The sequence below is a fragment of the Chelon labrosus genome (assembly GCF_963514085.1).
Source record: "Chelon labrosus genome assembly, chromosome: 22".
NCBI lineage: Eukaryota > Metazoa > Chordata > Actinopteri > Mugiliformes > Mugilidae > Chelon > Chelon labrosus.
The window spans coordinates 17,181,090-17,208,036 of NC_140355.1; the positions used below are offsets into that span (position 1 = coordinate 17,181,090).

At 44.3% G+C, this 26,947-nt stretch overlaps 2 protein-coding genes across 8 annotated transcripts in view; one reads left to right on the plus strand and one right to left on the minus strand.

The window, feature by feature from the left end:
• The window catches only part of LOC311507957 (myomegalin-like), a 30,232-nt gene extending 16,551 nt beyond the window's left edge, over positions 1-13,681 (plus strand). For 3 of the 7 annotated variants that reach the window (XM_084572515.1, XM_084572518.1, XM_084572519.1), the window contains exons 27-51: positions 51-160; positions 316-459; positions 1,012-1,113; positions 1,215-1,402; positions 1,507-1,849; positions 1,963-3,493; positions 3,651-3,752; positions 4,216-4,364; positions 4,830-5,227; positions 5,325-5,557; positions 5,811-5,862; positions 7,176-7,348; positions 7,980-8,312; positions 8,527-8,652; positions 8,727-8,843; positions 8,934-9,123; positions 9,653-9,771; positions 10,520-10,732; positions 10,819-10,902; positions 10,990-11,252; positions 11,337-11,486; positions 11,576-11,714; positions 11,976-12,022; positions 12,135-12,189; positions 13,216-13,681. In XM_084572515.1, coding sequence (XP_084428641.1) covers positions 51-160; positions 316-459; positions 1,012-1,113; positions 1,215-1,402; positions 1,507-1,849; positions 1,963-3,493; positions 3,651-3,752; positions 4,216-4,364; positions 4,830-5,227; positions 5,325-5,557; positions 5,811-5,862; positions 7,176-7,348; positions 7,980-8,312; positions 8,527-8,652; positions 8,727-8,843; positions 8,934-9,123; positions 9,653-9,771; positions 10,520-10,732; positions 10,819-10,902; positions 10,990-11,252; positions 11,337-11,486; positions 11,576-11,714; positions 11,976-12,022; positions 12,135-12,189; positions 13,216-13,313 — 5,459 coding nt within the window. In that variant the 3' untranslated portion in view covers positions 13,314-13,681. The remainder of the gene's footprint in view (positions 1-50; positions 161-315; positions 460-1,011; positions 1,114-1,214; positions 1,403-1,506; positions 1,850-1,962; positions 3,494-3,650; positions 3,753-4,215; positions 4,365-4,829; positions 5,228-5,324; positions 5,558-5,810; positions 5,863-7,175; positions 7,349-7,979; positions 8,313-8,526; positions 8,653-8,726; positions 8,844-8,933; positions 9,124-9,652; positions 9,772-10,519; positions 10,733-10,818; positions 10,903-10,989; positions 11,253-11,336; positions 11,487-11,575; positions 11,715-11,975; positions 12,023-12,134; positions 12,190-13,215) is intronic. The other 4 variants (XM_084572517.1, XM_084572516.1, XM_084572521.1 and 1 more) reach the window with 4 other exon arrangements.
• Positions 13,682-13,747: 66 nt separating this feature from the next.
• Positions 13,748-26,902, minus strand: nup188 (nucleoporin 188). The gene is made up of 43 exons (XM_084572372.1): positions 26,844-26,902; positions 25,964-26,018; positions 25,706-25,779; positions 25,533-25,617; positions 25,334-25,414; positions 25,151-25,195; positions 24,962-25,054; positions 24,717-24,836; positions 24,410-24,621; positions 24,024-24,138; positions 23,614-23,814; positions 23,010-23,090; positions 22,808-22,900; positions 22,575-22,694; positions 22,362-22,488; positions 22,102-22,260; positions 21,627-21,753; positions 21,449-21,536; positions 21,287-21,363; positions 21,083-21,197; positions 20,871-20,991; positions 20,713-20,779; positions 20,495-20,620; positions 20,118-20,358; positions 19,824-20,030; positions 19,575-19,744; positions 19,418-19,487; positions 19,268-19,335; positions 18,984-19,179; positions 18,616-18,693; positions 18,425-18,510; positions 18,179-18,324; positions 17,921-18,099; positions 17,590-17,790; positions 17,406-17,498; positions 17,141-17,293; positions 16,267-16,404; positions 16,100-16,174; positions 15,805-16,020; positions 15,547-15,678; positions 15,391-15,464; positions 15,013-15,142; positions 13,748-14,517 (listed from the first exon to the last, which is right to left on the minus strand). Exons 1-43 carry the CDS (start codon positions 26,882-26,884, stop codon positions 14,338-14,340), a joined length of 5,256 nt encoding a protein of 1,751 aa, XP_084428498.1. The 5' UTR covers positions 26,885-26,902; the 3' UTR covers positions 13,748-14,337.
• Between the last annotated feature and the right edge of the window lie 45 nt (positions 26,903-26,947).

Here is a 26,947-nt window from a genome sequence, read left to right on the forward strand (position 1 = left end):
AAACACTTTTAAGAGTTTTGTTTCATGTGACTCTTGGTGTTTGTTATCAGGCGACACTTTGAGTTTCATTGGAGATCAGACTTCCTACCTGAGCATCTGTGTGACAGAGGGCCAGGATGACAGCTTGTCTGAACTCTCTGCTCAGGAGCTCAGACAGAAGGTGAATTACTTTTCAAACTAGTGTATCTGCTTGGAGGTTTCTCTCTGTCTTATTGTTCTGTTTTGTCATGTAGAAACTACTTATTAAGACACCAAAATAGATAAAGCTGGAGGATTAATCATGATAAATATAAAGTTATTCCTTCTGTCTATCAGGTGCTGGAGCTGCAAGACTGTGTCAGCAGACTGCAGACTTTAAACAACGAACTGCAGAGCCAACTGTCACTAATAGAGACGTCGGCGCGTGATCCTTGTGACAAGGAAGACAAAGACCTAGCCAGCAGCGGCCCGTGGAAACAGGTTAGAGGTCACAAAGGACAGCTCTAAATGAACAATGTTGTACTTGAAGTCGTGCTTTCGATTTTTTGTGTGTAAGCCTTAGAGTTAAGGATTTTTTTGGTATTTATTATTAGTAATATTTTTTCTACAGTATGTTCATATATATATATATTTAGAAAATACTTAATGAATCATGGCCCATTGTCTAACGTCCACCTTTATTAGCTCCTTTCTAACCTTTGAACCTACATCTTAACCTCTGCTCTGTCTAGCTCGTTAATAATGTCTCTGTGGTACTACATGTCTTATTTCTCTTAACAATTGTGGTTCTTGTCTGTAGTAGAAACTACCCTCTTCCTCTATCCTACAACTTTCCTAATCAGTCCCTGTTTTTTTTTTGTTTTTTTTTTATCTCTGTGTCCCATGAAACGGTCTCTCTCTTCGCCATGCTACATTAGACACATCATACCATTTTGCTGTTGCTGTGCAGTGCTTTATGGATTCTGTTCCCTCTTTAAGTTTTCTTTTACCGAGCCATGTGTGTCATACTCGCCTCCCATTCCATTACTCTAGCAGCTTGAGACGACACAGGAGATGCAGTCGCCGGCTCATAGCATTAGGGCACATCTCCCTGGTCAAGATAAAGGGAGCCAAACAAACATCACAGCTGGACAGGTATGAAATACATGATCACTGACAGTGTATTTAAAGAAATTATACAAATAGTGTGGTTTGTTTCATGCAACTTTTCAAATTTTTTAAACTATGTCTTTTAGATTGCGTCTGGAAAGCTGTTGGATGATGAGAGTGTGTACAGTGGCTTTGACCAGAGCAGAGAGCATGCTCAGTCTGGTGACAACATCTCGGACACTGGAGAGCAAGATTCAGGGGAGAGGAACAGAGATGTAATTGCACTTCAAACCCTGCTGACTGATTGTGGATCCACATCAGTCTTGCACCTTAGGTAGGTCTTTTCTTCAGCACTGATCAGAGCACACACTTTATTTTCACTTTTACATAACACTCAGTTGCCTAAATTGTAAACTAATGAAACCTTCCTTGTTACAGAGAGGAACTACACGGACTTAGATCAGAAAATGCGGAGCTGCGGGGTCTCCTGAAAGAACAAAAATCCACTGAGTGTAAAGAGAAAGAGAGTGCGGATGCCTCAGGGAACAGCAGTGAAGGACAGTCTGAACTGAGAAAGAGTTTGGAAACACTGCATGCCGATGCAAAAACTGATTCTAAGGTCCTCAAACCGTCAAAAGAAAGGCGGGAGAAGAAATCCCATGAGGAGTCCGATCTCGAGACCCCTGTTAACACTGTCAGCACTGCAGATGAAACGGAGAGGCCAGTAACTAAATGCCAATCACACAGCAATAGTCCAAAGCAGCATGTCACAAGACAAAGGGTAAGTTTTGCACTGCAGCAGAAATAATAAAAAAAACATGCCTTATTTCTCTCTGAATGAAGTGTAAAGGTCAGTGTTTTTCATATCTGTTGTTGTGTTTGTTTTAAACTTAGGCTGGGGTCAAATCTCGCCTCCCTGTGCCTGTGAAGCTGAGAGTGGAGTCTAGCAGCAGCATGCAGTCTGTGAGCTCTGACCAGCTGAACACTGATGAAGTTGAGCATCTTAATCTGGATGTCGTCTTTGGGTCTGAACAGAAGTTGCGTACAGATTCCGACTCTCCCACGTCACACCAGCGCATCACTTCTCCGTCCTCCACCCTCAGACATGCTCATCGCAACCACAGTCCAGGAGGGTCCGACATAGGCTCGGAAGACAGAGGGTCACTGGATCACACCCTGGCCGACTCTGCTCTTTTCAGTCAGCTGGAGCTTCTCCACCAGGAGTGCCAAGACAAAGAGGCCCTGATCAACAAGCTGAGCGAGCAGCTTGCTGACTGGGAAGAGCTCCATGCTCAGATCCAAGAAAAGGACAGGCTTAATCACCAGTACGCAGAGGCCTTACAAGCTGCAGAATCCACCATCGCTTACTTGACTGCCTGTAGTCTCGACAGCCAGGGTGGATTTAGCTCTCACACAGGTCCTGGTTTTCCGGACTCAGATGTTTCCCTCCACGGTAGATGCATGGAGCTTCAGAAAGCCCTACAGGAGAAGGAGGAGTTCATCCACCAGCTGGTTGAGCTCCTGAACATGGCAGAAAAAGCCATCATCTCCTTTGAGAGACAAGAAAAAAATCCAGAAAACAGTGATCTTTGTTCAAAGATAGAGGACGCTTTACACAAGGTAAAGACATCTTCAAACACAGAGAGCCCAAGAGAAGAATTTGAAGGTACTGATGGCTCTCTGCAGGAGCTGCAGCGACACGCTGACTCTTTACAGGAGGCACTTTGGGCACAGAACAAGCTAAATGCAGAGCTGCAGGAAAAGCTGAGGGCTGCAGAAGCTGCTGCACAACACAGCAACGGCAGTGACGCTGTGTCAGGGCAGGGGGACGCATCAGAAGAGTCACTTAAAAGAGGACACCACGGCACAGTTGGAGGTTCTGATCATAATAGTCCAAATCAAGAGATGATTAAAGTTCTGATGAACTGCTTTAGTGCAGCAGAGTCTGCCGTTGCGTCTTTAGCAGCACACTGTACAAATAGCGGTTCATTAACTTCTGGTAGATCATCACAGATCAGCCCTGACCTGCAGATGAATTTAGACAAACTTCAGACGGCCCTGCAAGAGAGGGAGCAACTGGGAGAAGCTGCCCAGTCCAGCAGCAGCCAGAGTCAGTCCTCTGTTACAACTGGAACAAAGGGACAAGATCTCCACCAGCATCTTAGTTTCCTCTACAAGGTCTTCTGTGAGTACTCTCAGAGGATATCTGAACTCCAGGCTTCCTCGCAAGCGGAGAGGAGCCACAGAGGGGAGAGCAAAGCCCAAAAAACAGTGCAGGATGACAAAGGGTTACCCCCGAGTGTCCAGGCCCAACTGGAGACTCTACATAAGGCACTGAGGGAGAAGAAGAAAGCCTGCAAAAACCTGGAGGAGAAACTAGCTACTGCTCTGTCAAATTCATCCTCTCCTGAAACTGCACGGAAAGGTAACATAACCATTTAGATGCTTTATTTCTTTGTGGTTTTTTGTGTTCACGAATACTCTTTTTTTATCTACACCCCATGAACACAACACCGAAGACACAAAACAAGGTTTATCACGTGATTTCTCGCTAACCTAACATATATTGCTCCCAATGCCAGCTCCCGAGCAGGATGACAAAGGTGTGCAGGTGGATTTGCAGGACCTGGGTTACGAAACCAGTGGCAAGAGTGAGAACGATAGGGAAGAGAGCAGTAGCACAGGTAGACAGCCTTTTAGGCAGACTCTGCATGTCTGTCTGCTGAGTGGACACTAATCACAAAATGTGGATAGATTCTCTCAGTGTATGTCTGCATGAGGAGTGAATAAACTGTAACACGCTGTCTCTGACACCGAGATGTGTTTGCAGTTTGGGTCTCATAACTACACAGTCTCTTTTCTGGTTTTAACCTGGGATTCTTTCTGCACTGTTCCCAAATTTGAATGGACCTCTAATGTGTCTAATGTGTCGAATACACATTGACAAATTCTTGCATGTTTCCAATCTGAAGTTTGGGAAGGTCTTTCGAGCACTCATTAACCTTTCACTTTTCTTGACTACTTGTATTCCACTTGGTTTACTTCCTCAGATGGCACTATCCCTATTTATTTATTTATTTCACATATCACTACTTGTTATAGACTCCCTTCTCTAGTTTAATGTTTCTGTGTCCCTTGTGTTGTCAGATCTAGAGGTGGGTGTGAACCCTAGTCGCAGTGCCTCCAGCCTGCCCTCCCTGTTGAAACACGAACAGGCCGCCTTCTCCTCTACTGAAAACTTGGACTCAACCTCCAGTACCCCGTACCCTAGTTCCCCAGCTCTCAGCTCAGCCAAGGTATTCATCTTATCCCCCCTTCTCTTAACAGTAATCGTCCAGTCGTACCTACTACTGCAACCAGGTGGAGCTAGTCTGTTGTGCTGTGTGTATGGGACTGAAGTAAAGATGTTCTCAGAATTTAATGTATTTGAGGGGGGTTATGCCATTTTTTCTAGCCTTTCACATTACCAAAAAGTTGGAACATAAACTGCAATCCTGATCACATCTGTCACAGTCTACAGTGAGTGTTAGTGCCAAAGCCAAGAAACACACTTATAACATTTATGCAAAAAGCACACCCTCTTTTCCTCACTGCCCGATGCAACTATCTGGTATCTGAGAACATACAACCACCCCACTAAATGTTCCCTGTTACAGATTTATGTTGGGTTAACAGCATCTTGGTTTAAGCAGCAGCAGTTTATTTCCATTTATGACCTGTTTCCTCCTGTGCAAAATTGTTAACCTTCTGTCTGCTTTTAGGTCAGCCTTAAAAGTTTGCAGGTCTATGAGGAGTACGGTGTTTCTGAAGACCCTCTTCAGCTTCAGGCGCAAGTCAGAGAGCTGAAGATCCAGCTGGAAAACCAAACCAAACTCATCCTCCAAATGCAAAGTCTTCTGCGTAGGAACTCCCTCTCCGGCGACCTTGTTGCCAACACGTCTGACCCAGTCAGGGATCAAGAAGGCGCCCAGAAAGACGACCGTAGTCAAGATCGGATCTACAGAAGTGGGCAGCTGACGGAGAAAAAGGAGGGGGAGAACCAGTCAATGAAGGATAAAACCAGCCGTCTCAGTATAGAACTGGACAGGGAGAGGACTCTGCACAGAAGCACAAGTGAACAACTGCCGCAGAACCGCAGTCGCTCCACATCACCTGCCAGGTCAACAGTCTATTACATTTTAAGTCTGTAAAAGTTGAACGGTCATTTTTAAAATCAAATCTTGACTGAAGCTGTCAACGTTTTGTCTTCCTCACAGACTTGACTCGCTGGTGCAGTCGCAGGCCAGGGAGCTGTCACAGCTGAGGCAGCAGATCAAGGAAAGCCGCAAGCTGGGATCCCTGCACCGCCGGCAGCTGGAGGAGCTGAACCAGGCCTTCAAAGAGCTGCTGCAGGCCAGCGAAGTCGACCACTACATGGGGGAGGTGGTCAGAGAGCAGCTGGACAAGAGCTTGAGCATCGTGGAGAGGCTGGAGGGACGGCTGGACAAAGGTAGCTCCCGTCTGCGTCGTTAAATCAGCTGGTTTACGATACAGTCTTGTGACAAAACACACAAAACCCTGCAAAAGTGAATATAGTTTGTGTCTTATGAAAGTACTTAGCAGTTGTGCAGAAACGACTTGATGCCGTAACCAGGATAAAGCAACATCCTCCGGCAAAGAGAGAGACGTACACAAAAGTGCACTCGGTCGTAACTGATTTGTACGGACAGGTCCATGACAGAATGTCCTCCTCTGTCTTGCAGGAGATTCTCATCTGGATAATGAGGACATGGCAGCTCTCGAATTGTCTCGCAGGTACGTCCAGTACTATCCGATAATTCTGGAGGACATTAGACTATGATACCACTCTCTTGTCTTTACATTCAATGCAAAGTATAAAGCCAGCAGGCACAGAGTTTACCGGGTAGCCTTTCCTCTGTCTAAAGAGTACAGAATAAATTGCCATCTTTCCCAAAATGTTGATTTATTCTTTAATTACGTAGGTATTGCATGTGAGATGAGCCCCTATAATGTCACCGGTCAATAATGAAACCACGAAGAATTTTTTTTGTCAGTGTTGAACGGGACATTAGCACTTTTAACTAGATTTATTTTACTAGATAATTCTTCTTTTTTTAGGTCACATGCACTCTGTTTGAGAGTTGGGGTCATTAGCTGAGCTTGATGTTTGTCTCATGACCCCTTTCTGACCGACCCCCATCCACTCAGCCACTTGCCTCATGACCCCGGGGTGTGTGTGTGTGTGTGTGAATTAATTGTTGTTTTTGAATAGTGTCCTGCTGTTGACCTAATTTTCTCGGTGTCAACCAAAACATTAAGGTCACGCTGCGCCTAACTGGGTCAGAGCGTCTCACAGAAATTAGAGGGAAGCACGACACATGCCAATGCTCTTTGCCTAAAACACCACGATACACATCATCAACACTTTAAACATTTTTATTCCTCATGATTAGAAGGAAATAATTTACAAGAGGATCACAGGAGCAGCTTACTTTTGACCTTCAGCATCTGTGGATGTATAAATTGCAGCTAAATCAAAAGAGTTGACGTTACTACCACATGATATGTGAATAGCAGATCAGTGGCATGATTTTAATTCATTACTACCGATGTGGGCAGCCTTGGGGAGCTTCAGCAGGCGTCAGAGTCACTGTTCTTCTACGAGGAGAGCGTCAGAGACCCTCCTGACAGCCTGTGTAGCATCCAGCAGGAGATAGATACCCTGCGCGCGGAGCTAGAGGGCGAGAGAGAGCTGCTGCAGCAGCACGTCCGCCTCCTTGTCCAGCAAAACCTCACCCTGGCTGAATACACCAGGGAGCAGCTGGACCAGTGAGTGGGTTTGATCCAGATTAAACAGCATGACGTTTGCTGTGTGAACTCCTCCCTTACAAGTTTTCCAGCTGTGTGCTTCTGCTGAAAGTTCTCTGGTTATGAACACATTTATCTTAACTTCTATACTGGTCATTTATCTACTCTTTTTTTTTTTTTTTTTTTTGAGTGCTGTTCTTTTGCTCAAACATCCATCGAGAAGATGTGATGATTGACTTCCACTTGTTCTTAAACACCGAGCTCTCACAGCTGGTATTAACATGATCACTTCCTCCAAGGTTGGCCAAAGAAATGCAGGAGAAGAACCGACTGATCCAGAGCCTGCAGAGCCAGATCAGAGGCCAGAGTCCCAGCAGTCACCACACTTCCCACTCCGATGTGTATCACTCAGACAGGACCTCTTCCTCCTGTCGCAGCAGCCCGACCTCGCAAGGTGGCACCCGAGGCCACAGTAAGCGTTTCCAGCTCTTAAACATAACCTTGATGATGGAATTTATTTGTGAATGGGTGTGAAAGCTAAGTCTAATTATAGTCTAAAGTATCCCTGACGATGGCGCCAGGGTTGCTAACGTGTGCTCTCGACTAGGATTAACTCAGTTTGCTCCATTAAAAATGCATATTTTCTCCACTTCTTGTCCCGTGGATGTCATTGAGATTACTCGAGTCCTTGTTCGCGGGCACAGCCGGTCTAGTCACGGCCTGTAATAGCACTTATTTTCCACTCAGATCCATTGTGTTGCAGTGAAGCGTCCCGCAGAACAAAGCGTGCGGTCCAAGGACAGAGCCGGTGTCCTGTTTCAATCCACCTCCACTTAAAGTTGCATTATTCAGTGGCACGTATCCGGTTCAATCTTCAAACTGTGTTCCCCTTAGGGAAAAGAGGCAATGGTGGATATGGATATGTGAGAGGAGGTCCTGCAGAGGGAGAAGTTAGTGTGGAGGCTGTATCAGAAAATTCTAGTTTACAAACTCCAGCTATAGAAGGAGCATGACCTAGTATTAATGTCAGGATTTAATAAGTGCTGATGGGAAAAAGATAATTCAAACAAATGAACTGATGAGGAATATCTGTTCACGTTTAGGCCAGCATCACGTCACCGATTGGACAGGAGGTACAGGTGTCCCTCCTGTAGGAGGAGCTCAGAGGGAAGGTGTGTCCGGTCCCGGCAGACTGCAGGGCCTGCAGAGGGAGAACGGGCGACTGCAGGAGCAGCTGAGGAGCAGCGAGGAGCTCAACGCCAGCCTGCGCAGTGAACTGGACCTGCATCGCTCCATTATGGCCCAGACCAGCTCCCACCACCAGGAGCAGGAGCAAGGAGGCGACCAGGAGGGTTCAGGGCCTCAGAGAGAGGCGCACAAACGAGACGGAGACTCGCAAAAGAAGAACGCTAGCGGACAGCCGCACATGAGTCCAGGTAATTATGAGGCATTGGACTTTAGACTTCCCGTGGGCTAGTATACTACACTAAACACAATAATAGAGCAGTAAACTAGTATTACAAAATGTTTCTCCTGTGGCAACAGTTGGATTTTGACAATAGAATAATCATACTACCTGTTACATTATAGAAAATGAAGGCTTCTTTTTAAGTGCATTCAAAGTCCAATATCTGTGTGTGTGTCTGATAGACCTGCTGGCAGAACACCTACAGGAGATCAGAGCCTTGCGACAACGCCTGGAAGAAAGTATCCGCACCAACGACCACCTCAGAGAACAGCTGGAGAGAAGACTAGCTGAGGTGGAGAAGGATCCAGGTACGCAATGTTAAATCTGATTACAGCACAATTATACCATTATTTGTTGACTGACGAGTTCATGTCAATTTCAGCAGCGACAAATATCTTCATCCACGGCAACGAGGAGCAGAGTCAGCTGGCTAACGAGGTGCGCTTCCTCTGGGGACAAAACCAAATCCTGAAGGAGCACCTCAACGTGGGATCTAGAGGTAAAGCCCGCCTGATTTAATAAACGTAAACGCACCTTTACGGTTTAATAAATTAAGAGTGACTTACAAATGTGTTGGATTTTTCTTTAGACAAGCAGAAGGAGAACGAAAAGCTACGGGAGACTCTGGCCAGGCGCACGGCCAAGCTGGAGCAGAGCAGGAAGGAGTGCGAAGCTCTGAGGCAGGAAAACAGACACCTGCAGGAGAGACTGGAGCACAGCAGCCAGGAAAACTCCCAGCTCCTGGATTCACTGCACTACAGCCGAGAGGAGCTGCACAGGTACGGCACGCGCTCCATGCCATTACCGCTGTCCTTCATGCAACCTGAAACTACACACCCTACCAATTACCATCCTAAAGAGTCATTACTATTACCATTATTCCATACTATTAGTGGAGCTGTGAAACTTGAGAGTGTATCATTTGAAGGTCCGTTAACACACACACATGCCGTGATGACGGTATGTGACCTCCTGCCCTCTGGTCCTACCGACACAGCTGAGCAAGGCTGAAACTTTAAACCGGGAGTCTAGTTTACAGATCGCATCTCCTCTCCCTTTCGCTCACTCGTCACACATAAGCGTGTGTGACATTGTGGACTATATACATTAGGCTCGTTATATAAGGTTTATCAGTCATTGGTAAAGAAGCAGATCATCTCAGGCTCTCGTTAAATCAGATAAAAGTTGTTCCAGGAAAGAAATTAATAATTAGAAACAAGTTGCTAATTTTCATAATAAAAAAAGTAACTGTGTCTCTTTCGTTTAGTGTCGCTTGTTTCTAATCTTCCTTTATTTCATCTTTCCCAGGCTGCAGTCCGAGGTGAAGCTCCAGAGGCAGCATCTGTCCGACTCCCAGCATCTCCTCCAGTCGCTGCGGGTGGAGCTGCAGGTTTATGAAAAGATGAAGACAGACAACAAACACAACGGTACGGCACGTTTTTTTGGTTCAAGGTTGACGTCTTCTGAAATGTCATAATTCTTATTTTGTGTTAATTTTCTGGATTAGATGTGATTAAAGGTGAACGCTGAACAAACCAGTGTTTATTGTCGAGTCTCTAGAGATAATGTTATAGTAGATTTTTAATCTTGGTGGATATTCCCTAGATCAGAGGTCTTCAAGGTCCCCTGGGGGGTCCGCGAAGATTTTTTTTTCCATAAATTTAAATGTCTTTAAATACACAAACACATAAGTAGGGGGTCCCCGCTCCATTTCTTCATCAGTTTGGGGGTCCTTGGCCTGCAAAAGACCCCTGCCCTAGATTTTATTCTGTGTGTGTCCAAACATAATCAGAATATCCAAAAAAGGCAACTGGACTTGTAGAGTTTTTTGAGAAGACGTTTCACCAGTAGCTTCTTCAATGAGGGGTGAAAACGTCTTCTCAAAAAACTCTACAAGTCCAGTTGCCTTTTTTCTTCACAGACATAATGATCAGAACATTTCACAGTAGAAAAATCCACCTGTCTCTGGTGGACAGACATGTTATTTACTGTTCTCATCAGCCAACATATTCAATAAACTAATACAGGCTGACATATCCAACTTATTCAGACTTGAGAAATGCACATCTGTTATTGCAGCCATTTACACTTAAATCTATGCTCCTGCTCTCAACTCTTGTCTCTCGTTGGACGCTAATTAGAGGATATGTGTCTTTCTTTCATTCATTCATTCAGGATCTAGTGGGACGACCCAGGAGCCTGTCCCCGTCTCCTCCTCCGGCTCCGTGGACCTCGGGGAGCTGCTGTCGGAGATCAGACACCTGAGGCTGCAGCTGGAGAGGAGCATCCAGACCAACACGGCCCTGCGGCAGAGGCTGGAGGAGCAGCTGCTCAGAGGACCCAATCGCTCTGAAACCATCAACATCAACTACCTGCTGTCGTCTCCAGGTAAACACAAGGCACAGTGTCATGACCTGACACGCACAGAAAGACATACAAGAGGAATCACCTCTGGTTTTTATATTTGTTTCTAGATGAAGGCGGCAGGTCGCCGGGTCGTGAAGGCTGTGATACCGTCCGTCACTCTTATCAGACTGAACACACCAGCGTCCTCCATGGTAAAAACAAATCCTCATGAAGCCTGTGCATTGTAAAGAATCACTGAGAGCATTTTAAAACACCTGATCTTGCTTAAACGTTTTTAGAAACGAGACGTCGTGCTCAGTCCGAGGTGGACGGCGGGTCGGTCAGCAGCAGCTCTGGTGACAGCGTCTCTGGCGCTCCCTCTCGGCTGGTGCCGGGCCACCGGATGTGGGCCAACCGCAACGGTCGCCATATTTTGGGTTTGATCGAAGACTACAGCGCCCTCCGCAAGCAGATCTCAGATGGACGCAAGCTGTCGCGCAACATGGACGTGCAAATGCAGGACTGTCTGCACACGCTCAAACAGCAGGGCGTTGACAACAAGGTACTGATGGTATTATGATGTGTTAGTTTGAATTATATACTGTATAACAATCAGAGTTAATCTCACTGAAGTACGTCTTTGTAGGTTATGGAGCAGCAGCATCTGAAGAGTCTGTCCAGCAGCATTAACACCATGCAGCAAGTGTTAGAGGAGGCTGGCCGGCTGCTCAAGCTGGTGTGGAGAGTCTCTTTGCCAGCTGGTAACACAGCAGGGGACAGCTGCACCAACCAGCAGGTGAGACGCACACAGACGAAGAAGCGCTGTATTTAACGAATCCAATTAAGCATCGAAGAACCAAATCCTTTTGTTATCCTCCAAATCAGGATGAGCTGCTGAAAAACGAGATAGCCAGACTGAAGAGCCGGCTGTCACAGCAGGAGAGGATGCTGAGTGGAGCCGTCCAACGTCTGCGCAGCACCAACCAGCTCAAAGAGGGAATGGAGAGGGTCATCATCGATCAGCGTACGACCAGATTCTTTTACTTTTATTAAAGAGCTGAAATGGATCAGTGGATAATCAGATAATTAATCTATTTTAATAATTCAGTAATTGTTGACGTCACGTATTAAGAGGAAATGAGAGTCTCTGGTTCCAGCTATTGTGTGTTTTTCAGTTTATTTTATAGACTCAGTAATAACCATGAATAATAACTGATATAGTTTAATATTGGTCCTTTTGTAAAACAGTATGTAAATTAATATATCTATATTTTTTCCCGTTTAGTGTCTCTGACTCATGGAGTGCTGAAGAAAGCCAGGGGGAATTTAGAGGTGAGTCGACACAAACCCCCGTTTAATTAGATGCAGACTTGTCCAACGGTGGTAAATTCTCCTTCAGTGAATCACTCTCCTCCTTCTTCTTCTCTCTGTTAAATAATGGTAGACAAATTACTGTGCCCTCTTTGGCCTGAAAGGCCTGTCTGGAGGACCAGATGAAGGTCAGTGTGGCTGAGCTGCAGGCTTTCAGAGTGATGCATGATTTTCATGAGACCGTGCCGATCTGGTTTGATCGCTTGCATGAATCTGATGCCTTTAAAATCAATGTGTCATGAGTTGCAAAGGGTTTGGAGTTTTTTTTTTGAGTTCCCTGTCGTGTTATCAATCCTAATTTAGTATGAACTAGGATTATTTTATGAACTGTAGAGGGCTTTTTTCTGTCTGGCATTCGCGCAGCCAATATGAAAACTGAACTGAAGTATTATCCGTCAGTTAGTTTAGTTTGGTGTACATACAGCATTTAACATAGGCTTGATACACCTTCAACCATGTTTTATTCCATTTCTACATGAAAAACTGTTGCTTGCATGGCTAACCTTTACCATTGTTTACACTTTTGTTTTTTAATGGCGGCTGCCTGTGCTGCATTCATGTGTTCAAACCGATCACGGTACACTGACTGTCACTAAAGGCTGCCCCTTGTGCTGAAGTAGGAAGTCATTCTCAGTCGCTGCAGTGTAGATACACAAAAAAAAGGGGGAACTTTCTCCAACAGTTATTGGAAAGTTAAAGTTCCTGCATTGAAGATTTTTTTTTTTAATATAAATGATGATGCATGAAGAGCCTTTTCTACTTTAAAGGAACAGTTTGACATTTTGGGAAATATACTTATTGACTTTCTTGCTGAGATATACGAAGCTGCAGGCTGTACATGTTAGCTTAGCATACACTGAAACAGGTAAAACACAGTGCACTATAAATGATGATATGGATGTGGTGGATTTTTAAACTCCCGGTTTCAATCTTAACACGAAGCTAATGTCTTTGATATCTGGCCGTATCAACCGTCACTCCTCTCAGCAAGACGTTTAGTAAGTATATCGATCAAGATGTCGGATGCATGCGTCTGGAGGCAAGTTTGTAAAAGTTTTAGCTGTGTCAGCTGGTTTTCCCGCTGCATGTCCGAGGCCAAAGACTCTACAGCGTACTGAAAACAGTCAGGAACCAACTTGCCTTTTCTTTTTCAGGAGGTCCCAGTCAATGGCCTGTAGAGGACACTACGGGCAGACACTCTGACTCCTCAGAAGATCGACACAGTGACGGCTTCTTGCACTGCAGCTACTAAATCTGCAACTGTCTACTTTTTATCGGGCGCCTTTCTATCCTGCTGTAAAAATCGTCACCTTATTCCACTTTTTTTTTTTTTTAAACCTTAATTGCACATGCCCTGCCTTTCATTAGATTTATTTTAGGTACTGAAGTTGTAAAAGTATTTTTTTCCTTTTAAAAGAGAATGCCTTTGTAAATAGTGATCCCTGCGATTTAAATATTTTCCTCTATTCTTTTTATATTTTACATTTAAAAACAAGGAAATTGTATTTTATTACGGACGTAATGTTTTTACCTGTCAGTTAAGATGTATGTGATGGTTTACGGCTACAGCGTGTCTAAGGAATCATGTTAAAAATGCAGTAAAGAACAAAGTTTAACGGTGAAACGAGTCTGCAGTGGTTTTGATTTCATTTTAAAAAGAAACACTAACTAGAAAGTGTGGTACAAAAGTCCCTTTATTGGCATATACATTTATTTTTTTCTTACGTACAAATCTTGGCAGCCACTTCAAAAACGTGTACACGGAAAGCACAAATATGAAAATAGCAAAGTTCAAGATTTATATTTTAGAAAACAGCTTTACTCTTCTTCTTCTACTACACGTACTCATACATAAAAAGGTTATATTTTAAGAGGTCAAATTTCTTTTAAGTTGCACTTGAAACATGTCAGGTTGTTGCGTTGTCAAAGTGACCTATAAAACTAGGTCTGTGAAAGGTGGACCACAGCCACAGTGTCCGTGTGACTGATGTTTAGTAGCACCAAGATCTCTACAGGCCCTGGTCATTGGGCAGTTCCTCATTGGCCTTTTAAAGATAACTTTTTGGTTATTTAACACCAACAAAAACGTTATTAAATGATGAATTATTATAGTAAACACTTGTTTTAGGTCACGTTTGTTCAGCTTAACCCTTTTAGTGCCCTACTTATTCAGAAATGTTGGTTTTGGAGAACAACAGTATATTTTTTTTTTGTAGGGGGGAAAAAAACAAAAAACTACCCATGTTTGAGATGTGTCCTGTGCTTTGAATCCACATCTATCTCTGCACGAGTCTTACAAAGGCCTGAACGAGCTGGATAAACGGCTCCTGACCTTCATGGCTCGCCTTGGAGCCCGGTGTGGGAGGTTTGGACTGAACAGAGGGGAGGATGCCGCTGGCCGGAGACGACGGGGAGCCTCTCCTGAAGTGACGGGACAGACTGGAGAGGAGAGTGCTCTGTAGGAGGGGAGGAGAAAAAAAATAAAACTTTAATGACATGATATTCAGGAAGTCTATTATAAAGGATAACACAAGGTGGTACAACCCGCCTCTCGCCCAATGACAGCTGGGATAGGTGAACATGTAAGGCTTTAAAATGTAGTCCTAAAACGCTTTTGTATTTCCTAAAACAGGATGAACACTGAGAATAGATGGTGTTTCATTAGCAAATGGAGAAATCTACAGAGTCTTTGAGCTGGTCAGTAGAACCACAGGACACTTTATGTGGGTGTAAATCAAATAAACCAGTCACCATGTTCATTTTAATGACTGAACATATCAATCACTGTTGCTCGTATTTACCCGTTAACTAGTTTTTCTGTTTTGTTTTTAAGTTATATGGATCACACCATTGCAGGTTTTGGTCTTTTGCCGACAGTAAAAGCAGGTTACGATGATAAATGGTTCTTTAAAACGAGGCCAGGATTAATTAAGAGAGATGGGACGCCTCACCAGTTCGGAGCTGAGCTCTTGTTTGAGCCTCTGCTTGTCTCGAGGGAGGATGGAGGGATCTTTGAGACACCGGACAGCCTGAGAGATCAGCACGTAGAAACAGTTCTCCATGGTGAACATCAGCAATGACCTGGAGAAAAGACAAAACAAGTTCATGTATTTTATTGAGATGTTCTTAGTAAACCTAAAAAATAAACCCACACACTAAGAGGTGGGAACTGTTGACTGTCAAACGGGTCAAAACTAGCTAAATTAGATTTTTTTTTCATTTAACTTTCAGTGAGAAACAAAATAGTATTTCCTCAAAGGCTGTTTTCATTTCTGTCAGTCTAACAAAGATAGTAGAACGAGAAATAACAGTTCAAGCAAGTTACTCACTTGAGTGCTTGGATTTCCTCTGAGGAAGCTAGAGAAACTATGCTCATGGAAGCTGGCTCCTTCTTCTTCTCCATCTAGAAGCAAATAAAAAAGAAACGATGAGGTATCTAATAGAGGCTGACTGTAGCTGAAACTGTTCAAGTTTACTTGATGTACCTCGCTCAACATGCTCAGGGCCACGTTGATGGTGGCCAGCAGCGTCCCGAACGAAGGAGCCACATCAGGGTCAAACGCTGGAGTTGTGAAGCTGAGCACAAACAGGGTCCTGTACTCAGCCAAGTCCATGCACTGACACACAGGAAGACACACAAGCAGAATTTAATCCATTTTTGCTCCTGTATTTGTAGCTTTGCACAATGAACGTGACTTCTTAGATTTATTTTATAGTCAGAAGACGTATGTGAGCAGTCTGACCTGGTCCAGGAGGATCTGGCAGCAGTCTGGAGTGAAGTGCTGCAGAGTCGCCAGCGTTTTGCTGAGGATCTTTAGGAGACTGCACTGCACGGCCAGCAGCGCCTTCTGCTCGGCCTCCTCTCTTTCACCGCCACCTGCTGCTGGTTTATTCAGGGCCTGAGGGGGCCGCTGGGTCCTGGGGAGAGGGCCGGGGGGCAACGCCTCACCGTTTTTAGCCTGAGAAGATTCAAAGAGAAATGAATGATGCTGTATCATAAAGAGAGAACAGAGTAGAAATAAAATCCTGGTTTCTGACCTGGAGGTAGTGATGGAGCATCTTTTTGCTGTGGAGCAGGTACGTGCACGTCTGGCAGAGATAACACAGGTTTACCTGCAAAGAGGAGACAAAGGAAAATGAAGTAACCGGATGTTGAACAACAAGAGGAGCTGTGTTTTCTTTGCCGTGTGTTTTTCTGGACTTGCCTGTACATCTCGGAGCAGTTTGGGAAGGTGAAACTGCCACTCTTTACAGAAGCTGGAGAGCTGCAGCAGGAAACCAACGGTGTGATCGGCCTCGTCCAGACAGGACAGACTCTGGACTGTTCGCACCGCGTTCAGACACTGAGCAGGAGAGAAAGGGAAGATGGTAAAACTACAGGCAGCATCTGGATACAACAGACCATGAATACTCTCCTGAAAGCAGGGCTCAGTTACAAACAGGACATTTATCTCCATTTTCTTACATTTTATAGATCAATCAACAAAACAAATGACTGTCAGAGTAATCGGCGGTTTAGGCTTCGGTGCCAATTTGACGCCATAGCTACAGCGACAGCCGAGACCCTAACGCTGTAGCTATGGCGTGCATCTCCCCAGAAATGTAACGCAGCCTGCAAGAGCTGTGATTGGTCTGCTTGGGAGTAGTCTGCTTCTGCTTTAATATTTCCAGCTGCTTCTCCATCTCAGAAATTTTCAAATTGATTGTTTTGGATCAATAAAGATGGAACACATCGAGGAAAGGTTAACTGAGGAGGTTCGGAGATACAAACATTCGTACGACTCGTCTTCGGCGAAAGTTTCAGTCACCGTTGTTGAAAGTGAAGCAGGAAGTAGAAACAAAAATGAACCCGACTGGCAAAAAGATATTAGCGACTTGGCCGACTAGCATTATTACAGAGCGAGCCAGATCGACTAGCGCACAAGTATAAATGGCTCACACCGTGTAGGCTGCGTGCGTAGGTTACGGCGTCTATGTCCTGCAGTACTTTAAATGAGGCTTAAGTGATAACAACAATCTTATCAGACTAGCGTTTTTTCTTCCAGTTTTAAGATCACCTTCACATTACTGCAGTCATACCTGTAGTATACGTTCTTGATGTACTCCCACAAAGTCCAGGGCTTCGTTGACGAAGTTGTAGCGCAGAGTCTTGAGCAGACTCTCCATTAAAGACATGCAGAGGCGGTACACCCCCGGCCAGCAGGCAGAGTCCTGGGACTTACGGGCGAAACTCTGCTCAGGGACACGGATATACTCAGTTATTATGTCATATTAATGCTCTATCTGTAACTTTAATCAATGCTGTTAGAAGCCAGAAATAAACATGAGGATTAATTTCTTTAACCTGTGAAGATCCATTCGAAGAGACTTCATAAACACTGAGAAGAGGCAGGCAGATAGTTTGGATGACTCCGGCTCCAGCAACAGCTGCTGCCCCCTGGAGGAAAATATGAAGAAACCCTCAATATTTAATAGCTTACATTCATGTAAAAGGATCAATGACATAAGAGAAGCGTGTTTGTGTTTACCTGAGGAGTGCGGGCCAGAGTGAGCAGCAGGTGAAGAGCAGCCTCGGTGAAGTAGAGGTTGTGTTTGGAGCGCAGGCTGAGCTCCACGGCGCTGAGCACCGAGGGCAGGACCGGAACCTTCCTCATCACAGACACCCAGTGCTCGCCGTCCTCATCAGTACGACACAGCTCCTTCGCCAAGTGGAGGGCTAGCACACACACCTGATAAAAAAATAAAATAAATAAACTTTAACATGTGCTTTCAGTCTGTGTACGAAGCTGGCTTTTGGAAATATATACAAGAAGAGCAATGGAACCATCAAAGTCCTCAGGCTATCTCTGCTTCACTTACTCCGTCTCTCTGGTCCTTCTGTGGGCCACGAGGAGAGTCCGTCTCCATGCTGTCCTCGTCCTCCACCACGTCTCCCATCTGGCTCATGTGACGAGTGCTGTCAATGAGCGCGAGGGCCTCGTCTTTCACCGTCTCACACACGGACATCAGCAACTGGGGCAGCTGGGAAATATCCCCACCTAGTTGACGAAGAAATAATAAAACTGAATTACTTGAACATTTGATTCAGACAGACAATAAGACGTGCAGGCTTCTTACCGTTGAGTCCCTGAATCTGCAGCACAGAAATGAGAGCAGAGAAGATTTTGGCTTTGGTCCTCTCCATCATCTGCTGGTCAGCTTGCAGGACGCTCTCCAGGATCAGGGACAGCGGGGAAAGGATGTCCGGAGCTGCTGCTACCACACTGGAAACAAACAAACAAAAAAACAACAAAAAAGGTTTATTTAAGTTGTAATATGTCAAGAGTTCCCTATTGGTTTTCCTTCTGTAAAAAGAGCGCACACCTCCTCCACTGTTTGAGCAGGATGAGCAGCAGAGTGGCCATCATGGAGCCAAGACGGAGACACGGCACAGATGTGGGTGTAGTCAACTGAAAGAGGCAGAAGTAGTTATAAGAAAAAAAATTATAATAAGCAAAAAGGGGAGATAAAAAGCCACAGATTACAGGAACCTGTTTTACATCACACTGACTTACAGCAGCTTTGGTCCCATCCAGGACGTCCATGAAAAGCTTCAGCTTGGTCGCGTCCTCTGTTATCTGCATCACATCAGACTGAAAACATAAAACAGGCATCACTGCATCAGATTACTTTGTGCTTCAGACACTATCACAGGTCAATTAAAGCAAAGATTTTAAGTTTACAGTTCCTTTATTCTACAAAAACAAAAAGACAGGCCAAGAGATCATTCCAACCAGTTACCAAACCGTAACTCACACACCTAACTTCAGAGGTGCTGGCTGATGGATTTTGTTATTTCTGGATCAAATCATTCAATTATTATTCTTTTTAAGGCTGCCTGACATCAACAAAACATTCTAACCAAGAGTTTATTTTGACGTACATGGCTCGTAGAAAGAATCAGGAGCATCCGCCAAGCAGAGATCAACATCTGGGTTTCTGGGAAGTAGCAGATGCCTTCCTCCTCCATCTCCGTCACATGACACACCAGAGACTTGACGTACTGGGACCAGTACTCGTAGCGCCGCGCGTTGGAGAACTTCTGAAGCCCGTCCTTCAAAGACTTCTCCAAGGAGCCGCTGCAAACGTTTGAGTTCTCATTTGTAAATCTAATTTATTTATACAAATATAGGAAAACTCCCATCGTGGCATGGATGCTAAAATTACCTGACGACGTAGTAGATCTCGAGGCCGATGATTTTCATGACAAAAGCGCAGGTCTCCAGAACGCAGGGCTGAGGACGAATGACGACGTGTGAGTTACAACATCTCCTGACCTCCAGTTTGTGTGATCAGTAAATCAGCAAAGCAAAATACCTCAGTGGTGTCTGAAGGTGGGGCGAGGGTTCCAAAGAGAGGTGTTGTCAAATTCTCCCAAAATCTTTCTCTGTATAAAAAAAATGAAAATTGAAAATAGTCATCAGGCTCCGTTAAGATTAAAGACATCCGCTTTTGTCTGTGAGAGTCTGCTTACTTTGTGCGCAAGACAGAGATGGCACTGTCCCTGCGATCCTGCCAGAGAGCAAGGAGGAAGGCCAGGGCTGCTCGGTGGAGCAGAGGGGGACACCAGTACTTCCCCTGCTGTTTGGAGTCGATCAGGTCCAACACCACATGAAGGCAGCTCCACTCACCAAGCAGAAACTCCTACAAGTTAGAAACAATCTCGATATAAATGCAGCCCCGCTGGAAGTAAACGTTAATCTACTTCTTACAGTTCACACACCTTTGACCCCTCGTTTCCATCTTTGACTTCCAGGTTGAGGAAGAGCTCAATGAGACCGGGCTGCGTTTCCACGGCAACCGTGAGGAACTCGAGGATCATGACCTTGATCCTCATGTCTTCCGTCTTGCTCTGCAGCCGAGTAAGGAACGCATCCCGGATGGCTGCTGCATCACTGCCCAGGCAGGCGTAGACTGACATAGGAGCCACCTGGAGACAACATCACGTCTTTAGAGCCGTGCCAAAAACCCACTGAGCACAGATTCATACGCTGCGGGTAAATACAGGAAGCCTTACCGTGGCGAGCCTTTTAAGCAGCTGGATTGCGAGGCGAGGCAGCGCCGGGTCGTGCTTGTGGTAAATGTATTTGGCCAGGACAACTATGAGGTTGTTGCCGTGGCCGCCGTGCTGCGTCAACGCCTGCTCCAGAGGGGACACGGAGTCAGACGGTGGCTTCAGGCGGATGACGTTGTTTGTGACGGAGAAGGCCAGTTTGACCGTCTGGATCAGGATCTGACCGGGACCCTCGGAGCCACAGCTGGACAGCACGTGAAAGAAAAGACAAATTAAATAGACCTCGTGAATTTACACTTTTATATTTGCGTCAAATCAAAAAAGATGGAACATTTAGAGCTAATTATAAGAAGAAGAAAAAAAAACATTAGACTGTCCACCTGCTGGGCTGTGCTGCCAGGACTACATCTATGGTGTCCACTCCAACTCCCATGATATTGACGACTGCCTGCCCAGCTTCTGTGTTTGCCAGGCTGTAGATACACAGAGACTGGAGGGTGGGGGTGCTGAATCAAGAAGGAAAGACAGAAATAAACAACAAGGGGTTACAACTAAGAGGTCACAAATTTACGACACTTGAATCCTGACTTATCCTTACCTGCCCTGGTCCTCTCCCTCTGGGCTCAGATTGAGAATGGCGTGGATGAGCTCCAAAATAAGACAACCTTCAGTAACACAGAGAATTCAAGTTTTAGTCTTAGATTTTATTTGTTTTCCACTTCAGAAATAAAAAATAAATAAAAAAAGTGCTCTTACCTATCCTCTCTCTGACTCCATATGTGTTGTACCGCCACTTATGATACGTGGGCAGCATCTCCTTTAACACCAGCAGCACGCAGGGGATCAGACCTTTGTTCTGAGTGCTGCCAAGCTGACCCTGAAATGATAATAAATATATTTATATCAACACATTATAGCAGTAGGAGACTTTATTGGAAGATTTTTGTTTCCCTAAAAACTGCCGTTACCTTGACCAGGGTCGTAATGAGACGGAGGAAGGCGATGGTCACAGCATACTCCCCTCTGGGCTGCTCAATCTGCACCAGGAGGTTGCCATAGTTACCAGCCTTCATCCCCTCAGCACTAAGAGAAAAGACAAAGTTGTGTTGAGAACTTTATATTTATTAAATAACCTGTAAATATTAAAGTTTTTATGGCTTTTTTTAATTTACCTCACACACTGAGCCATGCTGGTCAAAGGGTTGGAGGCAAAGGGGAGGAAGCCAGTGTGGTGAAGACTGGACCACACCTAAAAGGTAAAAAAATAAATAAAGAAAATGTGTGAGGAAGATTCAAGAAAGAGTGTTTAAACTGAAAGTACACAGCACACTCACCTTCCCCGGCATCCTCGCAGCCAGTACGGACAAGCAATTCACACAGGAGGCAATCACATCCACTGGAGGGTTGATGACGGACGTTAACCTGACAAGACAAATCCACGCTTGTTTTCAAATCAAGACTGTCCCATACGGAATATCAGTTTGCCAAGTGTATCCGTGAAACCCGGCTCACCTCTGTAGCAACATGTAGATGCGTGACGTGAGAGGCAGCAGACAATCGGACACAGTCCAGTCTGTGCTTATGATCTTGTGGACCAGATCCAGGATGGGCTTCACGCGTGCACAGTGAGCTATGACATCTAAAGAAAGAGAAGACACATGAACGGAGGCGTGTCAGTGATAAGTAATAAGAATTAATACTTTATGACTACAGGGCTGGATGTTAAGATACTAGAACATTTGGGGACTGAATTAAATTATTAAAGAGTAAGCCGTAAACACTTAAAAGCACACTAAATACACGAATAATCCCCCACAAATACACAGTAATGTTTACTAAAAGCTCTCAGACAAATTTTAAGCCCTGACTGCATTTATTTGTGAAAGCACTTGGATTGGAGGATTGCTGATTTCTGTCCTTTCACAGCAACGGTGAAAAATGCTAAATTAAAAAAAGGGCTGTGAGAATATACAAATGTCTCGCGTACCTGCAGTTGAAACAACGTGGAGCAGCATCTCCACCTCACAGGTGAAGAGAGTCCAGGAGCTGTAGGAGTAGTCCCAGCGCACCACGTAGCCCTGCTCACCCCCGATCATCACCTGACCCAGAACACCCTGCGGCATCCACAGGTTAGTCTGCCCTGAGCCTAATGATAAAAGATCAAAAAGTTAGAAAGCAGGTAACATCATAGCTAAAGCATTTCTGGGGCTTATATCTTAAATCTTATATATCTAATCTAAACCTAACCGAGAGGGTAGAGCAGTTTTGGGGTTTGCCTCCTCCACAGCGTCTCGTCGTCCCTGGAGACAATGTCGTTGGGCTTCTGTTTGTAAACTTGTGTGTAGAATGACATCTTATCCAAAAAGTTGTACACCTGCCACACAGAAGTATATTGTTAAAGCTGTTACATAAGAAAGAGTTGGGTGTGTGTGTGTACGTCTGTGCATATGTGAAATGTACCTTTTTAACTGTTGACTTGTTTGACAGCAGTGCAGTTAGAAGCTGTAATAGAGGTCCAATCTTATGAGGGAACATCCCAACTGCACTGTCCAGGATCATTCCCAGTCCCATGTTTGGTTTCTGGATTTTTGAAAATAAAAAACCAAGAAATTAAATCAACAGTTACAATAAAAAAAATTTCTTTTATTTGATTCTAACTGCAAGAAAACCTTCTCTTCTGCATTTTTCCTCACCATTTCCCAGAAGACTTCAGCGAGATTGGGAGCAGAGAGGACCTCACAGGCAGCGTCAACCAGGTGGGAGCACTGCGTTGCCACACCATCACTCTGTAACATACATTAGAAGAAGAAGGCAAGTAAGCAACAGAGGTTAAAAATACAAATGTAAAGATATAGATATGTTAAAAAAAAAAAAATAATAAATCCAGGAGTGTACCTGTAGGCTTTCTTCTTCAAAAGAGGTGATCACAAATGAGAGGAGTCCGTATATACACATTTTTGCTGTGCTTGCTGTACACTGTAGCGACACAGAGTTTAAAATCAACACAATATAATAACACAAATCTTTATCATGTGATAAAAACAGAAAACCAACATCTTATTTTATGTACAAAATGCGATACAGCTCAGATACTGACTATAAAACTGGTGCAGTGAAATACATTTCTCTGGCAGAAGGTTTTCATTTGAACCATCTCATTAGAGTCTGACTTAGCAAGTGATAACATTTAAAGACCTGGCAGGAAAAAGATAGAAGCCTGGTTTAACAGCCTCCACGGCTCTCTGGCCTTTGATTATAGCCTGGGTTATGACCTTGTGAAATGGCATGTTACTTCCTTAAGCTGCTGTTCAGAGGCACTCAGCAGCAGGGTATAATTTAAGCATTTTTAAGTAATGGAGGCAGGGTTGTGCAAAACAAAAATGGTTTTAACAGCTGCAGCGGGACAGCAGAAATTAAAACAGACTTTTTGTCTTTTATGTCTGATTAAGTTACATTTCTTCATTTCATCCAACCCACGTGTGCCTCTACGTTGTCTTACATTATTCCCTGAGACTCCAAGGCCTTTGAGCATTGTTGAAAGGTACTTGAACACCCCCAGCTGTAGGGCGGTGTTGCCTATTCTTCTGATCACGGGGCTGGACTCGTCTGGTCTCAGTGTGTGTCTCAGCAGGACCCAGGCCAACAGCACCGGTCCATGGTGAGGGATGTCGCCAAAGGTTAGCAGCAGCTGATCCATCTCCTAGAAGAGACAGAGGAAATGTACAGGCTCAAATGTCTGAAACATTTAAAACGAGAGCCACCCTCTCTCCACATTATATAATTTGTAAGACTAAACGCTGGACTAGAAAATTGTGGAGTAGCTCCAGACATATTTTAGCATTATTTAATTTGACCGGAGTCTCAGATTGAATAGATAACATGCATGGAAATTAATACTGCAAGCCAAACCTTAATGACATTAGGAGCTCCAGAGAATTGGTGCTGTTCTGTAGAGTCCTCCAGAGCACACTTGTGCAGAAAGTCTATATCCATTCCTTCAACCAGGATAAGAGAGCTCAAGTACCTGCCGACGGAGAAATATAAAAGACGTTAAAAGCTAGACTGAATGCCTATTGGAGATTTACTGTCAACAAGAGATTGCATAGCAGAAATGTCAAATATCTGTTTGAGATACTTGGATAAGAACAAAAAAATATTCTTTATGGTCACAGGAATAACTCCTTGATGGCTCCGTGGACACATACAGTTAGCTCATCTATTTTCCAGGATGCTACACAGAAGCAGGAGTTTCATTAGAATTTATTTAAAGCAAAAAGTCCCCAAGGTGCACCTACCCGATCCGGTCGACCAGCGAATCCATGCTCTTGTCCACTAGGTGTCTGTTGGTCTGCCGCAAACCAAAGCCTTGTTCTTTGAACATCTTGGTAAAGCTCAGCAAGTCGGACGGACTCATCTCAAAGTAGGCATAATACAAAAAGATGATCTCCAGCAGCAGAGACTGTTCTCTCAGACACTGCAGGAACCACCGGGACACTTGCCTCTCCGTCTGAAAAAACATATACACACACACACAAACACATTACTTTACATCCTACATTGGGTAAATTTTAGCAGCAGCTATGATCAAACTTATGTTTTCACCATGAGGTTTCCATGAGTTTCCCATGTTGGTGCCTCTGCCTTGAAGAGATTCTCAAACTGCGACTGGAAGTTGCTCACCAGGTCCTTTTCCAGCTTATTGACACAGTTACTGTACTCAGCCTAGAAAAACAGGGTTACAATATATTACACAAGCAACAACAAATATAATATTATCGACGAGAAACACACATTAAAGCTGTGTTGGTCAATTATGTGAATGTAAAACAAATGCAGGTGCTTCTCACCCTGTAGGGATGCCGCTCATCCTGAAAGTATGTCAGCAGGAGTAGGACACATCTGAGCAGACACATGCGCTCCTCGTAGTAATAGTCAGCTATCTGTGAAAACCAATAAAGAGGCAGTCATGCTTACTGGATTAAACACGGGAGCGTAACGGTCATGCTGAATCTATTACAGGGAAGTAACTGGCTGACCTTCAGCAGCAGTGCCTGGCTTTGCCGCTCATCCTTGAGGACAACCTGCAAGGAAAACATCAAGCGGCTGAATATCTTCCATCAAATCTTTACACAATTAACAAAACAGTAAAATGAATTAACTGCATCCGGAAATAGCAATACACAACATTTATTTCAGAGACAGATTCCACTACATCTGACCTTTAATGAATCGCGGGTTCCTCTGTAGTCCTCCTGTAGATAGCACTGTAAAAGCTGCACACTTTGCTGCTCATTGAGGTTCTGTGACATTGGGAAAACATTGAATCACTACTGAATCAGTACAGAATACTTTATCAAATAAAGGCTGAAAATTCACACATGCTACATAAAAAAAAAAAAGCCCAATTCTCTCTCTTACCAACAGTTTACTGATCCTTAGACCAAAATCCTTCAACGGCTGTGCGACATCTTTGTTCTCCTTCACTTTCCCAGCAGAGGATGAGCTAAAACCAGGGATGTTCACAGTTACCCTTTTGGTAATGAATAACAGTGTAATCAATGAGGGAAAAAAATCACTATTTCTAACTATACCTGGGCGGCTTGTAGTACGTGAGTCCTTGATGCAGTCTGTCCCAGTGTTTGTCAAGCTCTGCCTCTATCTGAGCCTGTGGCCATGATACATCAAAACCAAAGAAAATCATTTTCTCAATTTCTACAGAGATTTCAATTCAGAATTATCAAAAAATAAATGAATAAATAAATAACTATGTGATTTTAGGCTGTTGTGGTACGACAGTCCTGCACGCAGGATACAAACAATACATGACAACAAGTGTTAAGAAGACATACCGGATCCCTCAGTGCTGATCTCCCCAGTAGTATGGTCCATAATTCTCGAGAGCTCCTAAAAACATTTAGTATTATTGTAAACAAGCTGTGTTTGTAGCACACAAACAAATACACAGGAGTACAGCTTATCACATAAGAAAGCGCAGTTTGTTCCAGTAAGTAAATTAGGGGAATGCAAAAAGGATGAAGCACAATGTGAGAAAATATAAATTAATCAGCTGTCAAAAATGTTCTATAAAGAGATCTGACAGTAAACCACAAGGAAGCTAGTTTCCCATCATGTGTTTATTGTGTTGCTGTATAAGATAATATAGTTTATGTATGTATTTTAACCGCCTTCCTTTAATATTACTCCTTCACATTAGTGCCATATTACCAGGCTGAAGGTTGAGTTATTTTTATTTTCCATTCAAACACTGTAAACTTATTCAGTTATTGTTCTGTCTACATCCTAGCAGGAACGTTAGCTTCCCCGTTAACCCGCTAACTGGCCAGTGACGAGCGTTAACGGTTACTGGAGCTAACTTGGAAGCATTTTATTGCGATATAAACGAAGAGTTTTATAACGGAACTGCCAGAGTTATTTTAACAGCTAACCACAGAAAAGATCCCCCAGCAGTGTCACGCTGTTGTTGACATGCGGCTGACACACCGCGCTACTGGAAATCCATTCAAATGTTTAGCTGTTAGCACTCGCTAAGCTACGCTAGCGTGGGGAAGGCAGCTCAAAAGACTAACTGTCAAAGATACGCGTGGCCATTTGTCAGACTAAATAAACAGGCGCGCTCTGTAAAAATGCTCCCTCGCTGGCAAACAGTTTTAAAAAAAAAAATATTTCAACAATGTAGACGTTAAGATAAAGTTTGCTGTATGTGCCTACCTGACGCTCATCTCCGATTCCGCCATCTTCGCTCCTGCCATGTGATTGGCAGTTGGGCTGAAGCGTCATTGCAGGCGTAAGCAAGCGTCTTCTTCTTCTTCTTC

Bases quoted from the DNA above. Each gene is read 5' to 3' on its own strand.
- nup188 (XM_084572372.1), bottom strand. From the start codon at position 26,884: ATGGCAGGAGCGAAGATGGCGGAATCGGAGATGAGCGTCAG. The intron at 20,780-20,870 runs GTAAGAGCACTT...GTGTTACTGAAG, and splicing joins TGGAGTCAGAGAGAGGATAG to GTTGTCTTATTTTGGAGCTC. The intron at 17,499-17,589 runs GTAAACACAAAC...ATTTTCCTCCAG, and splicing joins CTCTGGCCCGCACTCCTCAG to GGGGCAGCAGCTGTTGCTGG.